Genomic DNA, 23284 nt, shown 5'->3' with positions numbered 1-23284 from the left:
ATACAATACTATTTTTCTGTCCATAAAAGGGCATATTATGTCCAACCAATGGTTTCAAAACCCCAAAATATTAGGTTTACAATCATAAATCAGACAAAAGCAGCAAATAAGAACTTGTAAGTGGTTGAAGTTTTGTATGAAAATGATTATTAAAATAGTTGCACTACCTTGTTTGATGAAAAAAGTAACTCAAATGTTATGAGAAGGTCCTGGTGAATGCTGGAAACGGTAAGTAATTGCAGCAGGCAGTGTACTTCGCCTTAAGTTCATGTGTCCGACACTATAACCTGTTTATCATTAATAGCTGAGTTATTGTTGCATTTTTCAATATTTTATCAGTAGTTTAGGATGGGTGTTTCAAATCAATTAAATGGAAGGGCAGCTGTGATCCCCACAAAATAATATTTCCACAATTAATCTAAATGGTTTGATAAATAATAAAACTCAAATCATTAATTCATCACAGCTCATCCATCTGAAAACAAGCCGTTTTGTTTTATGCAGCAGTCTGACCAATACAACTAAACATTAGAGGCTCCAACACGCTTTTCAATAATGTTTAATGACATAAAAAAGGAACAAGTTAAAATTGATTTGTTAAGGTTCGTGGAATCCATACAGGTGATTTTAATAATACACCATTCGTGTGCTTTCTTGTTACAAAACTGGGGGACATTTTCTATAAAAATTATCTTTACAAAAATCCCAAATCAATATTGAAATCATGAACTTATATTTGCTTTTCAAGCATCTTTAAAAAAAAAAAGACATTACTAGAGTATCTAAAGACATTTATACCAATATTTTAGCTGATTTGTTTATGTTTAAGTTATGCCATTATTATTTTCAGGTCACCAAAAAAATGTAATGAAATAAATCAAAATTAGAAATAAATATGAATGTCTTCAATATGAATTAAAGGACATTCAACACTATTATTTTAACATTTTATTTTTTATTATTATTGTACACGATTTAGCAGTACTTTCGCAGATTAAATTCAAATTAAGTGAAGGGATTATCAAAAGGCGAATTTCATAATAAAACATCCAATTTGTGTGATACTTTTATTTGTATTTATATTTATTATTTTATTTTCTATTATTTTCAGGTCGCCTGATTCACATCCGGGTCATGTTTACCGCAAAAGGGAAGAGCATCCTGGTTCTGCTAACGAACCGCCGCTAGATGTACCTCCACCACCCATCCGATGAAATTAATATATCGCCGATACTGCTGATATATAAATATATATACACGCACATAATCAATAACTCCAAACCGGGAGCCGTGACGTCGGCCGCGCGGAGAGCGACGCACCGCTAACGAGGTGCTAACGAAGCGGCTAACGAAGCTAACGTTCATGTCGGGCGGACTTTCTCTGAGCTCGGATATTTCTACGACGAGGTTAGCCGGCTAACTTTAGCCTCCGTTATTGATTTCACATTTTCAACAAATGGCGATGTTTGTGGTGTTTTAACTGTTTATTTTATCACGTATACACACGCTAACGATCTACGTGAGCCTGTATTGCTGCGTTGAAAGTTTAAAATCTGTGATTTTTTTTTGTTGTTGTAATGTTTTTGCTAACTAGCTAGGTCACCGTAAACTAGCTAGTTAGCGTTAGATTGGGGAAATGACCGTAAACGATGCTACTTCCCCGCAGATTGGGTTTAAAATGGTGAGGCAACTTGCTTGGTAACCGGCTAGGCTAATGCTAACTAACGTCAAATTGTAGCTATGTGACCGTTGGGAGAGAAAAAAGGCCCCGGAGAAACCGTGTCGTGACGGTATCCAAACTGTTTTTGGGGGTGTCTGTAATAAATATAACATGGTTTGGGGGGTAACTAGCTGTGATAAGCGGTGTGTGTATATATACATATACATATTATATAATTAGACAGCACAGCCGATACTCTCCATGTTAATCTAGTCCTGGTTTTGACGAGTTAAATATAGTGTTATTTTGAGAAAGGCCTGGTTTTAAATGTGGCCCCGGATAGAAAATGCAGTAAAATCACAACGTGTTGTCTGATTTCAAAAGATTAATAAAAGTAGTACGAACCTGGAACTGGGATTTTAAAATCAAGAGTGTCCATGTTAATCTAGTCCAGGTCTGACAGGTCTAATACAGAAGGGGGGGGGGGGGGGGGGCAGGCCTGGGTTAATGTTGTTTTTCCAAAGAGAGTAAAAGTATTACAAATCTGTCTTTGTACTGTTTAACAGTGGTATTTATACCTGGTATGTTGTAAAAGAAATGGACTGTAATGGACTGTAATTGTTAACCGTGCCCAAGTTTAACAACCAAAATCTTTTTGTCTCTTTTCATAATTAGAATAAATGACAAATCTGAAACTCCATATATGTTCAGTCTAAATACAGTAGCCCTTTTAAAATTAATTTTACTCTTTTCTTGAATAGATAATATGATAAAAGTCACAAACTGGGATTTAAACAGTCGGCTGTATTTATATGAATCTGGTCCAGGTTTTGCTTCCGTTAACTAATGTGTGGATGATGAAGAAGCGGTGGTATTACTCCCCCTTTTCTGTTATTTGATAAGGTGATTATGATAAAATGTTCTGTGGGCGTAGGAAAAGCTGTGTTCTCACAGGCTCGCTGAAATCGACAGGAAACCGTCCGTGTCACAAATATGCAGTTTGTTGTGTTTGTCACGAGGTATATTTAGACTGTGTTTAAGGTCTCCGTGTTTATCTAGTTCAGGGTTTGACAAGCTAAAGCATAGTGGTTTTTCAGGCTGACCTGGTCTAATGTGGCCCGGATGAGTAAAAACAACAAAACTCCTCACACATACAACAGATCCAACAGTGTAGAGAGTCCACGTAAATGTAGTCCAGGTTTAACAAGTCCAAGCACAGCGGGTATTGGTTTTTGATGTGGTTGTTGGAGAAACGGTAGGATCATCTTTTTTTACTAATCGCAAACAGTTTTTTTTAATTTTTTTAAAAGGAGTAATGTTGTTCCTCCAATACCCATTTTTTAACAACGGAATATTAAACACGTAGAGCTGCAGCGATTATTTGATTCACATATGAATCGATTGATGGAAATTGAATCAGCAGCTATTTTGATAATCAATTCATTTCAGTGAGTAAAAGAATAATTTCCTCCAGTTTCAGCTTCACGTTTTGGATGGTTTAATGTGTCGTGTATATAAAAGTAAATTAAATATCTTGGTTGAATTAAATAAGCATTTTGAATACATCGCCTTGGGTTGAGGGAAATAATATATTTTTAATTATTTTAATATTGGAGAAAATAATGTAATTGTTAGTCACAGTACTACATACAAGGAATATTATAAGTCAAGTTTCACTGCAGCTCCTGCATCAAATGATCCTCGTTACCTGCATGTCTGTCTGCTGCCTCACCCTCTTCCTCTCTGGTCTTTCTGCAGCTGGCAGGTCTTCATCTCAGCCTGCCTCACATCCTGCTCAGGGGCATCACACACTCGGTCATCGTAGCTCTGTCCGTCTGCACCACAGCTGCGTCGGACTGGCCTGACGCCTTTCACCGGAGGGCCAGACTAGCAGCCGAAACCAATGGTAAGCGCAGCACAGGCATCCTCTTAGAGCCACGTATTCTGGAGAGTCGCTGCGGTTCCTTCCAGCTTCAAGCCAAGAAGTATTCAAAGAGAGGCGACGGTCCTCGACACGGAGCCGCGAAGCTAGCGATGCCCGGATCCACGCCGGCCAGCAGCAAGGCTCGGGTATACACCGATGTCAACACACAGAAGAACAGAGAGTACTGGGACTATGACGCACATGTGCCAAACTGGAGGTACAGTTGCATGTGTTTTTACAGTTTCGTGGCTCAGTTTTATCACGAGATTTAATTCGTAAAGCTATCAACACAAAATGTAACGGCATGAAAACATCCGTTTCAGATTAAGAAACATATCAAGCATCAGTTTATCAGAGCATAACATTCTGCATGTTCTTCACTGAAGGTTAAAATCTAATTTAATTATCAAACAGTCCCGTCAAATAACAGAGTATCAGTCATATCTTCAACATTATATAGAAATGAACAAAACATAAGTCTGTTATGGAAATTAAGTAGAACAACTTTTGAAAATGTATCATCAATGAATCATTAAAGTCATCTTTTTAAAGCAAACTGAGGATTTGTGAATTTAGATTTGTATTATAATATATTTAATACTTTTTTGTGACGAGGTAATTAAAGAGATGGTCTTCTGCTCCGGGAATCTCTGATTGATTAATTTTTATTTTTGGGCTGCAACTAATGGTTATTTTTGGTATAGATTTATCTTTTGGACATTTTCAGGATGGAATCATTCTTCAGTTTATAAAATGTCAGGAGATATTTAGAAATGTCTTGTTTTGTCTCACTTACTTCGTCCAAAACTTAAAAGATTTTCAGTTTCCAATCATTTAAAACACAGAAAACAGCACATCTTCATATTAGAGAAGCTGGATCCAGAAAATGTTTGGTCTCTTGTTCTTCATAAATATTCCAGATGTCAAATAAATGAATAGAGTAATTGTTTTAGTACTATACATGATGACCATAATTATTGATTTCCTTTGGTTTAATTTCTGCTAAATGTTTCCACTCTCTCAGCAATCAAGACAACTATCAGCTGGTGCGTAAGTTGGGTCGGGGGAAGTACAGTGAAGTATTTGAGGCCATAAACGTGACCAACAATGAGAAAGTGGTGGTGAAAATCCTCAAGGTGAGCCTTCAAACTTCTGCCTTGTTCCCTTTTTATAATGTGAGCTTCTTTCTCCACCTGATGGAGCTCTCTGCAGCGGAGTGGTGACGTCACCTTTTATTTCCCGTCAGAGCTGGACTGGAGATGTAAACACTATTGTTACACGTGAAGATTTGTACAGAGATTATCTCAGCAGGAGCTTCTCCCACACGCAGCCACGACTTTCACTGTGGAAACGCTGTTATCGTCCGTCGAGATCTCTTCAAACGTGATTGTGTTCAGAATACGCGTAGAAAAGTAGAAAACCACACATCATTGCTGTGTGATAACTTTTACATTCTGAGCTGGACGGTCCAAGAAACACTGTTACTGACGCATTTGTGCCCACAACTTAAATTCTCTGCGCCTGACTAAGCACAAGTCATCTAAACGTTGGTCCTCCCTGCAGTGCTTTAATTCCCCGTTTATTTTCGTGACATTGAACCCACCTCTTGGTTTCTTTCGCAGCCCGTCAAGAAGAAGAAGATCAAACGGGAAATCAAAATTCTTGAAAACCTGCGCGGAGGAACCAACATCATCCGCCTGGTGGACACGGTCAAAGACCCGGTGGTGAGTTAGGATCTCTCTGCCGCCACACGTGCTGCATGTCGACACGCCGGCAGTGGTAATCCAGTCATGCGTGTAGCTGTGTGTGTGTGTGCGTGTGTGTGTGTGTGCGTGTGTGAGTGAGTGTGTGTGTGAAAACGATCTCCGCCTACCTGCTGCCCTCCTCAGTTATGCCTTGTGTTGTCCTCTCTTTGCAGTCCAGAACACCAGCGCTTGTCTTTGAGTGCATCAATAACACAGATTTTAAGGTACTTAAGTTTGGCCGACATCATACGTGCAGAACTACCATTGATATCCATAATTAATAACACGCATAATAACCCTGCAGTTAATGTTGTACATGAACTGGAGCCCGTTGAGCTGCCGACATCCTTCTAAACATGATGTACTTTGTGTTTTTCCCCACAGGAGCTTTACCAGAAGCTTACAGACTATGATATCCGTTACTACATGTATGAGCTGCTCAAGGTAAAAACATCTTGTTTCATCATGTATTTATTTAATGAGGGTTATTTACAGCAGTTAAATGTGTCGGCTGGTTTTGTTTTCAGGAGTTATCTTTAGGAATTGACGTTGAGTGTGATGTAATGCTGAGAAAATAGATATAGAAGTGCAATTCTGATACTTAATTCATCATTTAGATAATTAATCAAGGAAATATTTGCCGTTTCCAGCTTCTGAAATGTGAATATTTGCTGTTTGGAGTTGCTTTTTAAGTCTAATATCTGTCAGTTTGGATTGGTGGTCAAAAAAGTTAGTAATGTGAGATGTGATCTTAGACTTTTTTTATTTAATTTCAAGACATTTTTATAGAATACATAGTTCTTCAAGTCCCAAATTAATTAATCGATGGTTAAAATAATATGTGGAATTCTTCGTGCTTCCCTTTTGGTTTCATGAGTCCATGAGAGCTTGTGCAGAAAGAGAGAAGTGAACCAGTGAACCACTGGGAGGAAGGAAGCGTTTCCTAGCCGCCATGTTGAATATGTGTCTGTGTCTTCATGAAGGCTCTGGACTACTGTCACAGTATGGGGATCATGCACCGGGACGTGAAGCCCCACAACGTGATGATCGACCACCAGATGAGGAAGGTAAGACTCCGACATCGGGATTTAAATTAAAGTTTGTTTCTACTTATGACTTAGAGAATAATAGTTAGTCATCACCTTCATCACACAATGAATGGATGTCTAAGTCAAATGACATTCTGTTGCATTTCATGGTCATTTTAAACATGAATAAACTGCAGGAAGAAGAGAGGAAGTTCACTTAATTCAGCAAGAGATTGATCAGAGACGTGTTTAGTGTGAAACAGTTATGTGAAGCTGCACTAATCAATATTACAACCATGGTTGTTATCACCCGACTCTGCAGTTCCTCTTTACAAAATGAAGAATTTCTTCAATACCCGAGGAATATCCAAATGTTTTTGTACATTTCTAAAATGTTAATTTAAAAAAAAACAAATGGCTCAATGACGAGCTGCTAAACAGACTGCACTCTGTCCTGCACCCTGATGACAAAGTCAGCCATTAGTGTTTAGCATCTTCAGAAACCAGACAAACAAATGAGATGGTTCGACAAAACCATGACTCCAAGTAAATGCTAACGCTAATGTCTGCTGGTTATTTAAGAGGCAACTGTCCAACAAGTTTGCAAACTTTCAAAAGGTTACGTAGATATGCTTCTGCTGCCCCCAAGTGGCCAGAAAATAAATATATTCATACAGCTTTAAGTAAAAAAAAGTTTTTAGAAGCTAGCCTCGGTCCTCTGACTTCACACAAGATCACCGTCTGACCACGAGAGGCATTAGAGTGAGAAGTGAAATTATCTTTATGGACAACATTATGTCTTAAACATGCTCGTTTATTAAAGCAGGTTTAGCTGCTTTTGGTTTTGAATAAAAAAGGAAGAACAAACATTATTTTATGCAAAGCTCCTGAAGGTTCCTGAGGTCGACCAGCCTTCCTACCAACACTCTAGGAACCCTGTGGTGGGACCCAGACTCATGAGTATTTCCTCTCTGTCCCAGCTGCGTCTTATAGATTGGGGTTTGGCAGAGTTTTACCATCCCGCTCAGGAATACAACGTCAGGGTGGCCTCCCGCTATTTCAAAGGCCCTGAGCTGCTAGTGGACTATCAGGTACTTCCTGTTTCACCTCAAACATCAAAACTTAAGGCTTTCTTCCTCTTCTTTTTAAATAATCATTGATGTGATTTACTTCCCCCCCAGATGTATGACTATAGTTTGGACATGTGGAGTCTAGGCTGCATGTTGGCCAGCATGATCTTTCTGAAGGAACCGTTTTTTCATGGCCAGGACAACTACGACCAGGTAACGCCCCAGATAAAGACTCGTATCCCGAGTAGGACAGAAGTGGGTTTTCTTTGGAGCTCGCCGTATTAAATGTTTCTCCCCGTTGCTTTCCAGCTGGTCCGTATTGCTAAAGTTCTCGGCACCGACGAGCTCTTCGGTTACCTGCACAAATATCACATAGAGCTGGACACTCGCTTCAAAGACCTGCTGGGACAGTGAGTCTCTCTCACACACACACACACACACACACACACACACACACAGGGCTTCAGAAAATCCTCTATCAAACTTTGGATTAAATTAGTTAATTCGTTTTTTTATTATTATTAATAAACTACCACTTTTAGTGATGATCACGGTGGAAAATGTGTTTTGAAAGGTTGTGGCAAACAAATATGGACTGAATCAGAATATTTTGTGTCATATTGTAAAGATTACATTTTTTTTAAATGATAAAGTTTGACTACTGCACATTCCAAGGCTCTGTAGTTATGAGAAAGAAAACAATCCTACACGGCCACCACTGGAATCTGTTTGTGCAAATATGTAAAATACTAATATTAGCATGGCCTGATCTTAATCATCAAATGTGCAGAAACACAATGAATAGACATGCAAAGAAATGTTGATTAAGAATATCAACATTATGCATTAAACTATTTGGTACAGCCCGACTCCTTTTACATGACATATATTAATTTGATCCAGTGTAAATATCATAATACTGATTAGTACAGCTTTAAAGCAGCTGCAGGGTTATTATAGTCGTGTTTAAATGCGTTGTTATAATTCATATTAAATGTTTTGCATGCAGGCAAACGAGGAAGCGTTGGGAGCAATTCATCCAGTCGGAGAACCAGCACCTGGTGAGTCCCGAGGCCCTGGACCTGCTGGACAAGCTGCTGCGCTACGACCACCAGCAGAGGCTGACGGCAGCCGAGGCCATGCAGCACCCGTACTTCTGTGAGTACGCACATTTACTAGCCTGCACGTAACCATGGTAACTCAGCGTCATCCTGCATGCATGTGCACGGTGTCAGAGGGGAGAGACGCTGACCGATTACTCTGATCAACATGAATTTACTCAAATATAATATAGTTTCACTTTCACTCCGATGGTCTAAATAACTTCTAAAAAAATGTCACTGTGCAAGAAAATTAAGTTTTTTTGTTTCAAAAATAATTACAGTTAGCTGATAATTATGTTGGTGTTTTGGGTGCAGGTGAGGGAACACATTTCAGTATTAACATCATGCATTTAAATGTGAGATAATACTGTGTCATCCTCGTGAGTTAGATAAACCCTATTTTAACCTGTCAAACAGTAGAAATACTTAAACATCAGTACCTTGAGATCTGGTTTCCTGGTGGCGTCTGTCAGATGAAGTAAAAGTGTTCGTCCCTCAGATCCCGTGGTGAAGGAACAGGCGAACGCCAACACAGACGGCACAAAGGCCATAAGCAGCTCCAATGCAACATGATAACCAGAGAGCAGGTAACTCAATAATAATAATAATAGTCAGTAGTAGCAATAAACCATCCCTTATGATTCGACATGTACTCTTTGTTTGATTGGTCCGTTTGTTTCTCTGTCGTCCAATCAGGAAGAATCTTTGTTACCTCAACTTGTGACCTTTTCGTGGCAGAAACTTCTGCCTCTACATCAACAGCCATACTGGACGCAAGATGTCAGTTTTGCAGAATACATAAAACACGCACGGATTAAACTTCTTCCAACAAATCCCGGGGGGTGGGGTGGGGGGGGGAGAGTCTGAGCTGCTTGGTCTGAGTCACAGATAAATCAGATCTGAAATCAGATCTGAAACCCCCCAACCCTCCTCCTCCTCCTTCTCCTCCTCCTCTCCCTCCTCCTCCTCCTCCCAACACCCCCTCAACCTGTTTTTAAAATGAGCAAAGTGACTGTTGTTGGCTCAGTATCAAGCCGGTGTTGTGCTGTAAAGACGTTTGTCCGTCATTACGATGCTGTGGTGACCCCGAGATCCAGTTTTAGCACTGAGTGGCATGGAGGCTCTTTTCTGCTACGGATAGAACAAAAGCTATATTGAAAGAGAATAAACCATTTTTATTTAAAAGATGTGCGTGTCGGACTTTTTGTTGACTCAGAACAGGTAAAATCCTAGCTTGAAGTACTTGTACTGTACTTTACTACTTTCATTTTATGCCACTTTATACTGATATTCCACTTTATTTCAGAGGGAAATGTACTTTTACTCCACAATTATCTGACAGCCTTAGTTACTTAAAAATGTAAAATTGTACATAGAAAACACATGAAGAGTCTCTGAAGTAATGTTGATTGATTGACAGCACTTGCAAACTAATTTATAGCGAAAATAATTGGATTAATTTCCTCAATATGAGCTCCACCTCCAGAGGTGCCTTAATGCACGGCTTACCTGGGCCTCGACCAATCAGGGGCCTCTTAGCAATAAGTATTAATAATAATAATAATAATAATAATAATGATAAACGACTCTGGAGGTACTATCAAATCATTGAGCATAACCAACTATACAGTAAAATCCTGCTTTTACAATACATTTCACATTTTCAGTTTTGACCACGGTGGCTAACACGACTGAATTTGCTACATAGCATTAGCAACAGTAGCTGTAACGTTACGTTAGCTAGCGCGGTGTTTTTTTTCATTCGAATGCAGTGACGAAATGTGAATAAAACTTGAATATATTACCTCTATTTTCGCCCGAGTCACGTCAAGATTGATTTTCTTTTATGGTTTACAATGAAGACATATCCCATGATCCCTTGCTGCTTCACAACCGCAAAAAAAATGTCCTATTTTGCGTGTTTTTGGTGTGTCATGAAAACAGACGAGAGAGCTCTGTAAGTGTGTGTGTACTTTTTAATAAATAAACTGGAACTTCAAGGTGTTTTTCCAGAACATAAAACACTTGTGCAACATTCGTGCGTAACAAATAGGTGCATTCGTTTTGGCGAACCCAGCCCGAAGGTTTGATGAGGTCAGCAGAAGACCACCTGCTCAAATTTAAAAAAGAAATCTGCTTACCAAATGGCTGAAGTTGTAAACACAGCAGAATCAATTACAATTACATGTTGATCTTCAAATCCGACGTTGCATTTGCAGAAGTAGAATTCACATTTTGGTCAAGTGTTTGGTTGTTTTTCTTTTTTTTTTTGTACGTTAAAAACAGGAACTAGCGATGCTGTTCGGCTCACCTCCTGGTTTTAATTCTGCTCACAGACGGCTTGGCCTAAAATGAATGCCCCAATGACATCTGAACTGTCCTTAAGTGTCAAACACAGTAAAAAGCAGCCTACAAACACACGGCTAGCTACAGCAGATGAGCTCGACGCCCATCGAAAGGCACGCGCCCCGCGGCATCCCCCGCTGCCCCGCCCCCCGTCCAGTAACCATGACGACTGGCTGCTCCTCAAATTAAAAATGTCCCTTTGGCAGTTTGTCCACACGTTAAAGGAATAGCTCAACATTTTGGCATTTTTTTTGCTTTTGTTGCAGAGAATTAGATGAAAAGTTTGAATCCACTCTACTTAAATATTGAAGCCACAGCTAGTTAGCTTAGCTTAGCATTAAGAATGACAGGGTTTATGTGTGGGGTTTATTTCATGGCCCCAATAACATTGCATGGTTAACGTTAGCTTTACTTTCTTGAAATGAGAATGTCAGCTTTTAATATTTTCAATGTTGCTTACTGAAAAGACAACTGATGTCAGGAGGCTGCATCAGGCTGTGCCTAGCTAAATAAGCTAACGGTAAATTGTATAAAAACGCCCCTCCGGCTGACTTTTTTTATGTTTCCAGCTGACTGGACAGACATGTAAAAAATAAAGAAGCTGAGCAGCATTCGAATTGTTTAGAATTTAGATTTCGTCTTTACGAAGGATTCACTATGGTTAGCTTACGAACATTTTCAATCATTTGGAAAACGGTACGTCACCGTTTGGAAGCGTTTCTGGAGTGTAAATTTCAGTTAGAAGTTATCTGGAGACCCTTTAAGCAGGTTAAGTCTAAACTCCATAACTCCAGTAAAGAGAGCTGCCAACATTAGCATAAACCCTGTTAGCATAAACTCCGTTAGCATAAACCCTGTTAGCATAAACTCCGTTAGCACACAGTGGGTGAATACTGCACACTGGTTTCGGCCGTAACTTTAAGCTGTAACTTCACTAACTATTTAGTTAATAATATCCTTTGTTCTGGTTTAAAGATTTTGTAATGTATATTGTATTTTTTTTTTAAGCTATTTAGCAACTATTGTTTTTCCATTTTGGTCGGAGCTCAGCGTCATATTGAACGGACAGGCGTGAGAACGATATCAATCTTTTCATCCAACGTTTCTGCACAAAATGCCCCTTTAACGTGGCAAAAGGAGGTCTGGCTCCTGCAGAGGGGAGGCTTGGGGGTCGGGGGTCACATCACAGTAGCATATCGATGTGAAAAGACCACCAAGGACACCGTTAAGACAACAACAACCGCCGCTGATCATCTTCTTCTAATAAACATCGATATGTCAAAGAAAAAACTCCCCCGGGGGACGTTTGAATACTTAACCGAGTCGACTGGCACTTGATAACTTACAGATTCATGGCCTCGGCTACAACTTCTCCCCCGGGTTTTTGTTTTAAATGTGTGTGTGTCCTTGGTGTCCTTTAAAATGCAAATAATCTAAGGCATAAAAACAACGTTGTCTAAAAATAAAAAAAGGAGGTATAATAAAGCTAATACCAGAGACATTCAGTTGACAGTTTGTTCTGTCCAAATAAAAACTTAAATAATTGCATAAATAAAGCATGAATAAATGCGTACGTGACATGAGAGCAGTGATTATGTATGAGCGTACATAGATAATGTTGGTTACATCGTAGAGTTGCAGTATTGAGGTAACTTCATAGTGGGGGGGGGGGGGGCATGCAGTGGACAAAAGTGAAAATGTAGATAGAGGTGTTAGTGTGTACGTCCCTTTTTGTTCGTATCATTCAAGTTTTACAAAAAAAATGCTCAAATGAAGCATCGATAATACTGATGTTTTTAAGTGATATTAAACGCACCACGTTACAGTCTGTGTACCTCCTCTTCTTCCTCGTCTTCGCTCTTCCTCCTCTTGGATTCCGGTTGTCATGGCAGCAGGTGTTGCAGCGCCGCGTCGTCCAGGTCGTTGACGGTGACGATGTGGTCCAGGTGGTGCAGGTAGCGCTCCGGGTCTCGCATGAAGTGAGGGATTCTGGTCCGCGGGAGGACGGCCAGGTGACGCAGCCTCTCCACGTCCTCGAAGGACACCTGAGGTGGAGAGGTCGTCAAACGCCTGCTCACATGCACGTGTGAACTGAATACATTTACTCAGGTACTGCACTTATACAGTACATATTCAAGGTACTTGTACTCTCTCAGGACCGTGGCCCTACTAACATGATAATTAGAGATTAGAGACGCTCTGATCACGTTTCTAATGTGTGTGTGTGTGTGTGTGTGTGTGTGTACACACCTAAAGTGTTTCATTAGTCTTCTAGACTTAGCCGGTAAGGTGACCGGTTTTCTGTCTTTACCTAGAACGCCCTGCAGGGGGCAGATGCTGCACATTATCTCACTTCTTTTTTTCCTTTGCAACATTTCTGCATTTTCTTACCCAGGACTTAGAAACCTATGGAAGCAACAGGATGTAAAAACGTCTCCTGTTTGTTGTCATTAATTTGTTATATTTATCTATGCACGTCCGCATCAATATCTGTATTATTGACTATTTACAGAAAGTCTGGTTGTATATTTATCTTAAACATTTGCATTTAATTTACTCGTATTATTGTTTTTACTGTAGAGAACATGGTAACTTTGTTGTGAATGGTACTTTTTTATGAATAAAGTGATTATTATTTCATGGCTTTGTATTACATATGAAACAATGTGTAACTGACTTTTAAAATTTAAATTTAAAAAGTGGTATTTTAGCGGTATTTTTGTATTAGTATTTATTATTCGAAGGCATCGACACTGACCTTGCCTAACGAAGTCAGCATCTTGAAGTCTATCGTTCTTCGGTGTCGGAGGATTCGGAGGATCCCGTCCAGATAAACCTGGTCTTTACTGAAGCAACCTGGAGACGGAAACACACAAACACGCAGCACTTGTTAATATTATCCAGTGTACAATTATAATTATAGCAATAAAAGAGAGAGCATGCTTTCTATTTGTTTTATCTCTCTGTGTTTACTTTTCCTCTCAGGTTGTACTTGCTGCCTGAAAGGAGGATACTAAAGACTGGAAATAAAATACTATCAAGTGCCCTTCATGTTTTAAAAGGATTATTGATCAGATATTGATTCATTTGGAAAGACAAGATAACTAATAATAATAATAATAATAATAATAATAATAAAGTGCTATTTGTTAGCTGTAAAGCTGTATGGGGTTGTACCAGGACTGTTACAGGTGTAGTGTGTGTGTGTGTGTGTGTGTGTGTGTGTGTGTGTGTGTGTGTGTGTGTGTGTGTGTGTGCGTGTGTGTGTCCATCTGTCCGTCCACCTGGCTGTGAGGTGTCCGTCTGTCCCCTCTTGGCTCTCAGGCAGTACTCCCAGCGGACGTCCGGGTCCTGGACGAAGCGAGCGATGTGGCTGAAGAGGCGGCTGAAGCTCATGCTGGCGGCGTGGTACACCGTGTAGTACAGCAGGGCGGCGCGCCACAGGTAGGGCTGTTTCCGTAGCAACACGCTGTGTAGGCTGGCCAGGCCCTCCTCTGTGGGATTGGCGGGTTTGAGGCCGTACTGCTTCCTGCCGTCGGCGGTGGACCACGGCTGCAGGTTGTTGTTCACCCCTCGCAGGTAATGTGTACCTAAAGACAAATCATTACTTTATTTAACTCTTAATATATTTGCCTTCCCATCATCATCATCATCATCATTAAATATTTACTCACTAAAGGTGTTGGTTCTCCTTGTTCCTTGTCCGTGGCATGGTTATGCACAAAATAAATAAAACACTGTACTGACTAACCGGATCAGGACAAGGTGGTGGTGCTTATGGATAAACACTACCACTTTCTTTCTCCAGGGGGCGCCACAATCAACACAAAATGTATTTAGTTGGGCTGTTGGAATGAACTTCGGAAAATCGAATATAATTCAAATAGTAAAAAAATCACTATTCAAATGCTGGAATTAGTATTATTTTTTTCTAACGTTAGCAAATCTCGCTCTCCCCGCCGTGGCCTACCGGCATAAACGGATGTTTTACTAGTACTTCTTTGTACAAACTTTTAAAATACAAATGTTTGATGAAAATGCTGCATCTGTTGCATTTATTGACACATTCTTTATACCTTTTATTATTATGTTCTGTAGGTTTAACTACAGGTTTTTCACAAATATAGGCTGTTTTCAAGTGTAACAGATTGATGCATCTCCACGGATCCAAGGAACGGCTCTGCTTCCACCGCCCGAGGAAGACAGCGTTGTTAGCCGGTGTGTGTGAGATGGCGTGTGAGCGTACCGATCTCGTGTCGCAGCATCCCCTCCAGCCAGTGCTGCCGCGCTCCGGCCAGGTTGATGGTCAGCGTCGGACGGCAGCTCTCCACCACCATCACCGCCTGAGACAGCAGCTCGTCAGACAGACGCACCACCACCTTGAACACACAACACCACCAAACATGACCGCCGTCCTGGTGTGTTAACAACATCAGGTACTCTTCCCTTAGTCAATTTGTTTAGTGCAAATATGAGACACAAACAGTTTCCACCTTCAGATGATGGACGCTTTGCTGTGAAAGAACAATTGTGAGGTGGATGTCTCTTCATTTACTACTTTTAAACAGTACATAATTACATATTAGGTGTGTTGTTATGGAACTTACACAAATGCACATCGGTAACAAGGACTAACTTGAATATCAATGTCATTTTATAGTGTTTATCAAATGTTACTTTACTTTGGAGGGATATATCATAAGGACAAAGGAAGAAATATTTAGAGAGACAGGAAAAGTTTATTGAAGAGGAAGGCTGGTAAGAAGCTAGTTGGATTTTTGGATGATATTTGTTTTGTTTTTGTGTTTTTTTTGTAGTATGATTCAGTGTTATTGTGATGTTATGTTACGGTCTTAATGTTATGTGTTCTTTTTGTCGAAATTAAATGAAAATAAAATAAAAAACAAGGACTTCAGGGTGGAAAGAACCTTTTGGTTTCCGTTTGTTTGAGGAACAAAGCAACTCTTACGTTTGTGTTTATTGGGACCAACAGTGGTGCAAAGAGGATCCAAATCATTTACAAGTACAAGTATGTATAAATATTCTATTACAAGTCAAAAGCCTTGCATTCCACATCCCACTGATGTATTTTTATTCCATAGAACAATATTCCTGCAGCACCCTGAAGACCAAGCACTTCAGCTCTCAAATCACACCGACTGCTTTAGAGCCGTCTATTAAAACATATTTAATAAAAAGGCGGGAATCACCATACAACATCGTCACAGTACTTAAGTCATGATATAATCTTATTTTAAACATTTCGTGAGTATTGTGATGACATATTCTGCGATAAATTAACTTTTTTATGCTACTGTAAAACATTGTTTTATTGTTCCTGACAATCCCGCTGACTTGACCGCACCAGCCAGAAAAAAACAGCACCATCTAGTGGCCTGAAAAAGCAATCGTAAACAAAAGGTTTAAATTTGTATTTGCAAGATTAATAGTTGATATCATAGAAGATCGTAACTTGATCGAAAAATTTGCTTTATCGCCGAACCGATTCCAGTCACACAACAGGAAAAAAAATCACAGGTGTAAATGATGAAATTAATTCAGTTTCGGGGGTCGTAGGTCACTCACCTCTCCCACGCAGCCTTCTTTCTGCAGATATTTACGTACGGCGGCCCAGACTTGACTTTTAGGGAGGACGCTGCCGCCCGTCACCTCCTCAAAGTTCTCATAGGAGCCAAACTTCCTCAGGACGCACTCCATGATGCCGACCGCCTGCAGTTACAACATACGACATCATCGACTTTGTCATCATCGTGTGACCTCACAGGAAGTAGATGCTCGGTACTGTACCTGCTCCAGGAAGAGGCCCGAGCCCTCTCGGTACTTCTCCAGCACGCTCCTCGGCTCCGGCTCCATGTACTCGAACCGAGGCTCGTACTTGTAGTCGGACTGGAAGAAGGTCTGCTTCTCCTGCTCCAGGTTCAGGGGCCTGAGGGCCACGAGGAGACAGGGCCTGGACGGCGTGGGTAGCGTCCTGCTGGGCAGCGTCCTGCCCCCCGCCCCCTTGGCTATGTGTGGCAGCGAGGTAGCGGGACGCATCTGACCCCGGCCGACCCGGAGCCCCAGGGAGTAGTTGACGGAGCAGGTGCTCTCGCTGCGGCGCATCCAGCCGCCGGCCCCCAGGCTGGGGCTGGTCAGACTGCGAGCCGGGGGTGACGGGGCGGCCGAACCGCTGCGCCAGGGAGGCTGCACCATCCGCCGGTCCGCCACCTGCTCCAGAGACCCTCGCAGGCGCTGGGGCGTTATCTCCAGGCTGAGGGGGCGGCGGAGCGGTGGCCTGGGCGTGGGCATGGCCCCGCCTTTGGACGACGACGGCCTCCTCGGCGCCACCTGGCTGCTGTTGTTCGTCTGCGCCGGGACTCCATTGTGGGACACCTCCTTCTTGGCAACGCTGCTCCTCTTGGCCGGCGACCTGGACGCCGCGGCGGATTTGGCTGCTCGGACCTCGAGCTCCGACGAGTCCCCGCAGCTTCCAACGCGTTCACCCTCGACCTGATCCATGAAGACTTCGCCCGAGTCCAACACCATCACCACGGCCGCCACGCCTCGGGCCTCAACCTCGCCTCCAGCCCCGACGCTGTGGCGACAGAACGTAAATCAGATTCTTATAAATACTCCACTACAGGAAGTCAAGCAGAACCAGGTACTGAGTACTGATACTGAGGTTCATGCAGTAACATGTTCCCCATGAGTGTACTGCTGGCTATGTAAATCTACAGCGATATTGTATGACATCATCATGTTACTATTTCTTTCTTTTATTACAGGAGCTTAAAAGTAACATATTTGCCAAATGTGAAGCCGTGGAGTAGAAGTGAGTAAAGCACTTGAGTGAATGATCTTTGAATGAGCTCAAGTAGGAAACTTTAAGCTGTAATTAGATTAGAGTCGAGACAGCGAATTGTCAGCGGGTCAGTGACGTCATGTCAGGGTCAGTCAGCGCGTTGATGGACAGAGAGAGAGAGAGAGAGAGAGAGAGAGAGAGAGAGAGATTTCCCATCTGACGTATATAAATATATATAATATAATATAATATAATATGTATCACTCAACAGTTTGACTTTTTAAGTTTCTTGTGAAGACACGCCAGAACAAAAAACACAGTCGATAACTGACAAAACAAATCAACGTTTCTAAGTAAGGAGCCCTTTAAACTCGAACACACTCACCGAACAGCAGAGTCCCGGGACTTCTACCTTTCCGGCCGTTTCATACGCTCATACCGGCGGCGGGTCCTCGCGGACCGGGTACGCGGTACGTTTCCCCGGCGAAAGGGCGAGCATGTACGGATAACGGTTCAGCGTTGTAGCGGGGCCTGAGGCACCAACCTGGGCCGGCCAGGAAGCGGCGGTTGTGTGTTGGAAGATATGACGCGGTACGTCCCCCCACCCCTTGCGTCATGACGTAGAACCCCGAAACATGGATGGAAGCCCGAGAGGCTCATTTATATCGGTTTCTAAAACGCGATCCAAATCATGTACAAAATTCCGTTACGAAAAAACCGGATTAACCAGATTAAACGCGCATAACGATCAATTTATACATTTTTCTTTATTTTTTTGTCATTAAGAAATGTACGTGATTTTGGAAAACCCGGAGCACCCGGAGCAAACCAATTAAAGATGAACAGAAAGGTGGTAATTTTACACTGTGCAATCACAATATAACTTAAGTATTACGCACATTACGGTAAAGAACAAACATAACAAAGACTGGATGGAGCATTGGGCATCTGGTCGGTGATTCATTTAATAAATAGCAATCATATGAGGGTTTATGATTTAAATATAAACTAACAGGCATAAGAGACATGTTTAAATTTTCCCAAACCCCTTTTTAATGTTTAATTAAATAAATTGTAACTACCGCTCCTCATTTCCCAAAACCTTTAATGGGACGCCAGGATTTCACTGAACCCAGAAGTCTGAGATAAAACAATCAGAAAAGAGTTCAATTGTGTCTTATATAAATTCCTTTTCACAATTATTTTTCAAAAATTAAATAATTCAGAAATTTTTAAAATTCAACAAAAGATATCCACTTAAAAACATGGTCTATAGAAATGGTCTATCCAGTGATTTTTTTAAGACAGAGATTTCGAAATTAAATGTTTCAGTATTTTAGAAAAATACATTTTATAGAGGATATAATACATATTTATTATCAAAATGTTTTCTTTCTTCATTATTGTCTTTTATTTGTATCTATTAATTTATTCGAATTAGGGAATAATATTAAGAATCCTGATCCACACTCCTGATCCGCGGTAATGCACCATGTGATGCCAACCGCCATAAAACACCATGAAGAAGATGAACTTTCACACTTTTTCTTTTGTTTTTAGTCCAAACTGTAGCTGCCCTCCTTTTGCAGTCTCCTTAAAGTGCAAAAGACAGACAACATGAACACACAGAGAGACCTTTAAAGAAAGATGCACAGAATCCCATCGGAGACGTTTATGTCGGTCTCTATTAAAGCGATGGTTCGGAGTAAAATGCACCCTAGGTAATTTCCACCATGACATCCAGCCAAACACCCCCTCAGAAGCATTTTTAGCGATGGTCAGCATCGGTCAAGATAGGGCTGTCAGCTGAATGGCTTAGTACTAGCGTGAACAGTACATTATGTATATCTCGTAAATTACCCCACTAATAATGCATGGAATGTTACCAAACTTCTGCAGTAGTACACATAGGGTCTGTACTCACAAAACGAGGCATTTGAAAGTTTGTAAGTAAACCAGGAGTTTATTTAAAAGAACATTTGCCTGATGACCTGATAATATAAGCATTTATAAAAATTCAGCGAAACGTTTTCATACTCTCGCGTGAAACTCGCGTCACGGAAACAGCTTGGTAAACACGGAACGGCGTCAGCGCAGCGCTAGTGTTAGCGCTAGACTAGGGTGCATTTTACTCCGAACCATCGCTTTAACTTGACAAGGTGTGTCAGGAACTATTTCCTGGTGGTTTCCTAAAGTCATAATCCCACCTTAACAATTGGTATTTGGCTCAAACAATCGCTCCATTATCTCTGGAACAAGAGGTCTTCATTGTTCCATTGATTCTGTTGAGACCAGCGTTTACACAACACCAGCCTCCGCCTATCACTGTCTGATCTGCCAAACCCACATAACCTGGTTAAACAAACCGTCGACAAACCTACTGCACATCATCGACACACTGATGTGTTTGTCGGTGATTTGCAAAGTGCAAGTCCAGGGCGCTCTGGGGAAAGTGAAGCAGCGGTTCCAACCCCGGCTCCTCCAGGTCAAGTGTCCTTGGGCAAGATACTGAACCCCAAATTGACCCTGAAGGACTGAGATATTAGATCCTGATGGGCAGGTGGTTCCAGCCTCTGCCATCAGTGTGAATGTGTGAATTCTGAACATATGAATGTAGTGCAAAGTGCTTTGAGCGGTTGGAAGAATAGCGCTTGATAAATTGGCCATTTACCATTTTATGTATCTGCGTTAATGTTCTGAAATGCACTTCAAAATAACCCTTTCCTCTTAATGTATCTTTAATATGAATATTATATTTGAATATTTTATATATATATGTTTATATTTATATATATACATCATCATACATAATTTGCTTGCTTATGATTATACGTGAACCTCATTATATATTAATTATTCATTCTATTCAGATAATGAAAAATTAAGAAAATAATAACATATTAATAAAGTATAGCAATCTTTCTATTTCTAATACATTTCCCTTGTTGTTATTTCACAGAAGTGTAAAAGACTACGTCAAATTATTCCAAAGTCCAAACACGAGTATGTCTCATAAAAGGTTGAAGATTAATTTATGTTATGATTAGGGTTGCAAAAGTGGAAACTTTCCCTGGGAATTTATGGGAATAAACGGGAATAAACTGGACATTTTTAAAATTGATGGTTGGCTCTTCAAAGGGGACAAAAAATATAGCTGAGGAGTTATTTTGTAGCATAATCTTGACTAAAACAAACAGATGCCATTCAAATACACTTGAATATCCATGCCATTCCTCAATCACATGCACAGAGCACACTGCTTAGTGCATGGCTATTGAGACCACACCCCCTACTGGCACTGTACATGCCTCCATCACATGTACAGAAGATCACTAGAAGACTGGACCACACTTTTGAGCCTGAAGCACAAAGACTATTGAAGGCACACATTTGAGCTTCTGGACTAAACAAAGTGAAGTAAGTTTTGATGCTATTATGGGGAAATATATTTATTAAAGCTCTAGTCTACGATTTGAAAGGTTTGAAAAGCATCCCCCCCCCCCCCCACACACACACACACCCCTCCCCTCCCCTCCCCTCCCCTCTGTGCTCTGTGCTCCTCCGAGCTCGTATCGTTCTCCCCTCGCAGCCTCCCACCTCCCTCTTATTTTACAAAAATAGTTAACTGAAATGTGTTTCTGAAAACATGTTAGGCGAGAAATAAGCTATGCAGTTGCTGAATCTGTCTTTATTTTAGATCGACATCGGTCAGTTTAAAAGATTTTCGATTGCTTGCGGGCAGCGGCGCTCCGTCTCTCGAAATTCGCTGCTCCGCGACGGCATCGCACGGCTTCTTACATAGACATGAATGGGAACATTCCATTCCATTTTTGAATGAGTGGGGTTGGGAGTATTGAACCTAACATTCCTGTTTTTGACTTCACCCATGAAACAACTAATTAAAACATGTTCTGTTCTACTTTCAAATAAATCTGTTGAAATATCTGTTGAAAACATTTTGTATGGATGTTTCTTATGACTTCTGTTCATATTTATGCTTGGATATAATATATTCCCAGTTAGTTCCCCTAAATTCCCATTAATTCCCATTATTCCCATGGAGAGTTTCCAAATATGGAATATTTCCAAAATTCCCAAGCTTAAGTTCCCGTGGAAATTTACCGGAAACTTTCCGGAAATTTACCGGGAATTTTCCGCCCCTTTGCAACCCTAGTTATGATCATAACATCCATTTCTTTTCTTACTTTCTTTTTTAACAAAAGGCTTCATAGCTCAACAAATATTCCAATTTTAAATCTAAAATAGCTCATAGATAGCATTCTTATCGATGCAATTGTACATTATTTTAATGAAGTATATTATTTTAATTATTTTAATTTAATGAATCAGTATTCATGCTTATTATTATATCCTTTATTCAGCCTTTATGCACTCATGTTGAAATAGAAAAACAAAGCTTTGTCTCATTTATAAGGAATACATCTGACAAAGAACATGTCAAAGTTTCATGGCATGTGGCTAAAGAACTGATTATTTTCCTTCCTAAACACATTTTACATTTACATTTAGGGCATTTAGCAGACGCTTTTGTTTAAGTGACTTACAATAAGTATATTTGTCAAAAGAAAGAAACTAAACATATCATTGCTGATAAATTAAGAGCTAAAAATAGTGTTAGATTCTCGTCTGAGTAAAGTAGTTCAGCAAACATACCTTAAGAACAACAATGCTATGATCAAAGTGCTATAGGTCAGAACATGGAAGTGCTATTTTTTTTGTGTGTGTGTGTGGGGGGGGGGGGGTGTTGTTAGTGGGTCATGCTCTGCAACACCTCATGCATGTTCGTATAATGATTTACAATAGACAATTAATAATTACCACATTTGTACTCCGTGGTATTACTCCTACACCAGTGTACCTCTTACCACCTTGGATTGTCAATCACTTCCATGTAATTTAACACTCGCACTGAATAAACAACCAACACATTTTTACGTTCTGGTTCAATCAAAGTTAAGAGCTGTAACTGGGTGTCTACCTGACACAACAGGTTAGTCATTATTCCAGACGTGCAGCAAGCATGTCCTATTCTCACAAAATGTGTTACATCATTGTGAGAGCGAGAGCAGCTGGCGATAAAAAGCTGAGCTTTTGATTGGCCTACGACACACACACACACACACACACACACACACACACACACACACACACACACACACACACACACACACACACACACACACACACACACATCCTTTGCTCACCCTTGGACCAATTTAACAATATATGGTGAAAAAATACATATCGTGTCATCCATTCATCCAACCATCTGCATGCTAATACTCCTTAAAGCAGCCTTTCAGGCATTAAAAGTCAAAGACAAAAAGTCCAAAAGGCCTCTTCACATTTGGGCAGGTTTTTTTTTTGAGTGCTGTTAATCTGCACGTCAATATATAACCGTTGCCTTCACCCAGTTTGGAGGGAATAGTGAGTAAAGACAGACATCGACCAATCACGTTGTGAAGAACTGGTTTGTGTTGAACCTGTATTTATAACTGGGATAAGTGGGATTGGACCAGACTCACTTCTTTCGTTCACACCTTTCACAATAAACGCTCTCCACGTATAATATGTAGCCGAGTATT

General features: G+C 40.7%; 2 protein-coding genes across 2 annotated transcripts; one reads left to right on the top strand and one right to left on the bottom strand.

Annotated features, from left to right (window-relative positions):
* Window positions 1-3421: 3421 nt before the first annotated feature.
* Window positions 3422-9717, top strand: csnk2a2a (casein kinase 2, alpha prime polypeptide a). Its single transcript, XM_084017003.1, has 12 exons — window positions 3422-3801; window positions 4609-4720; window positions 5207-5308; window positions 5503-5553; window positions 5714-5773; window positions 6313-6396; window positions 7338-7448; window positions 7539-7640; window positions 7737-7837; window positions 8437-8585; window positions 9030-9117; window positions 9227-9717. Exons 1-11 carry the CDS (start codon window positions 3695-3697, stop codon window positions 9101-9103), a joined length of 1053 nt encoding a protein of 350 aa, XP_083873129.1. The 5' UTR covers window positions 3422-3694; the 3' UTR covers window positions 9104-9117; window positions 9227-9717.
* A 775-nt stretch (window positions 9718-10492) lies between these two features.
* On the bottom strand, window positions 10493-18269 carry kiaa0895l. The gene is made up of 7 exons (XM_084018819.1): window positions 18064-18269; window positions 16685-17471; window positions 16463-16606; window positions 15123-15255; window positions 14161-14466; window positions 13635-13732; window positions 10493-12921 (listed from the first exon to the last, which is right to left on the bottom strand). The coding sequence occupies exons 2-7, from the start codon at window positions 17420-17422 to the stop codon at window positions 12760-12762; spliced, it is 1581 nt and encodes a 526-aa protein (XP_083874945.1). The 5' UTR covers window positions 17423-17471; window positions 18064-18269; the 3' UTR covers window positions 10493-12759.
* Window positions 18270-23284: the final 5015 nt, after the last annotated feature.

The sequence above is a fragment of the Eutrigla gurnardus genome (genome assembly GCF_963514095.1).
Source record: "Eutrigla gurnardus genome assembly, chromosome: 1".
Classification (NCBI taxonomy): domain Eukaryota; kingdom Metazoa; phylum Chordata; class Actinopteri; order Perciformes; family Triglidae; genus Eutrigla; species Eutrigla gurnardus.
The sequence above is the reverse complement of the archived record's forward strand: the minus strand, read 5'-3'. Positions and strand labels throughout refer to the sequence as shown.

Excerpts from the sequence above, each read along its gene's own strand:
- csnk2a2a (XM_084017003.1), top strand. The coding sequence starts at position 3,695 with ATGCCCGGATCCACGCCGGCCAGCAGCAAGGCTCGGGTATACACCGAT. Across the intron at positions 7,838-8,436 it reads TTCAAAGACCTGCTGGGACA|GCAAACGAGGAAGCGTTGGG; the intron begins GTGAGTCTCTCT and ends TTTTGCATGCAG. Across the intron at positions 8,586-9,029 it reads CATGCAGCACCCGTACTTCT|ATCCCGTGGTGAAGGAACAG; the intron begins GTGAGTACGCAC and ends TTCGTCCCTCAG.
- kiaa0895l (XM_084018819.1), bottom strand. The coding sequence starts at position 17,422 with ATGGTGTTGGACTCGGGCGAAGTCTTCATGGATCAGGTCGAGGGTGAA. Across the intron at positions 15,256-16,462 it reads AAGAAGGCTGCGTGGGAGAG|GTGGTGGTGCGTCTGTCTGA; the intron begins GTGAGTGACCTA and ends TGTGTGTTCAAG. Across the intron at positions 14,467-15,122 it reads GATGCTGCGACACGAGATCG|GTACACATTACCTGCGAGGG; the intron begins GTACGCTCACAC and ends ATTTGTCTTTAG.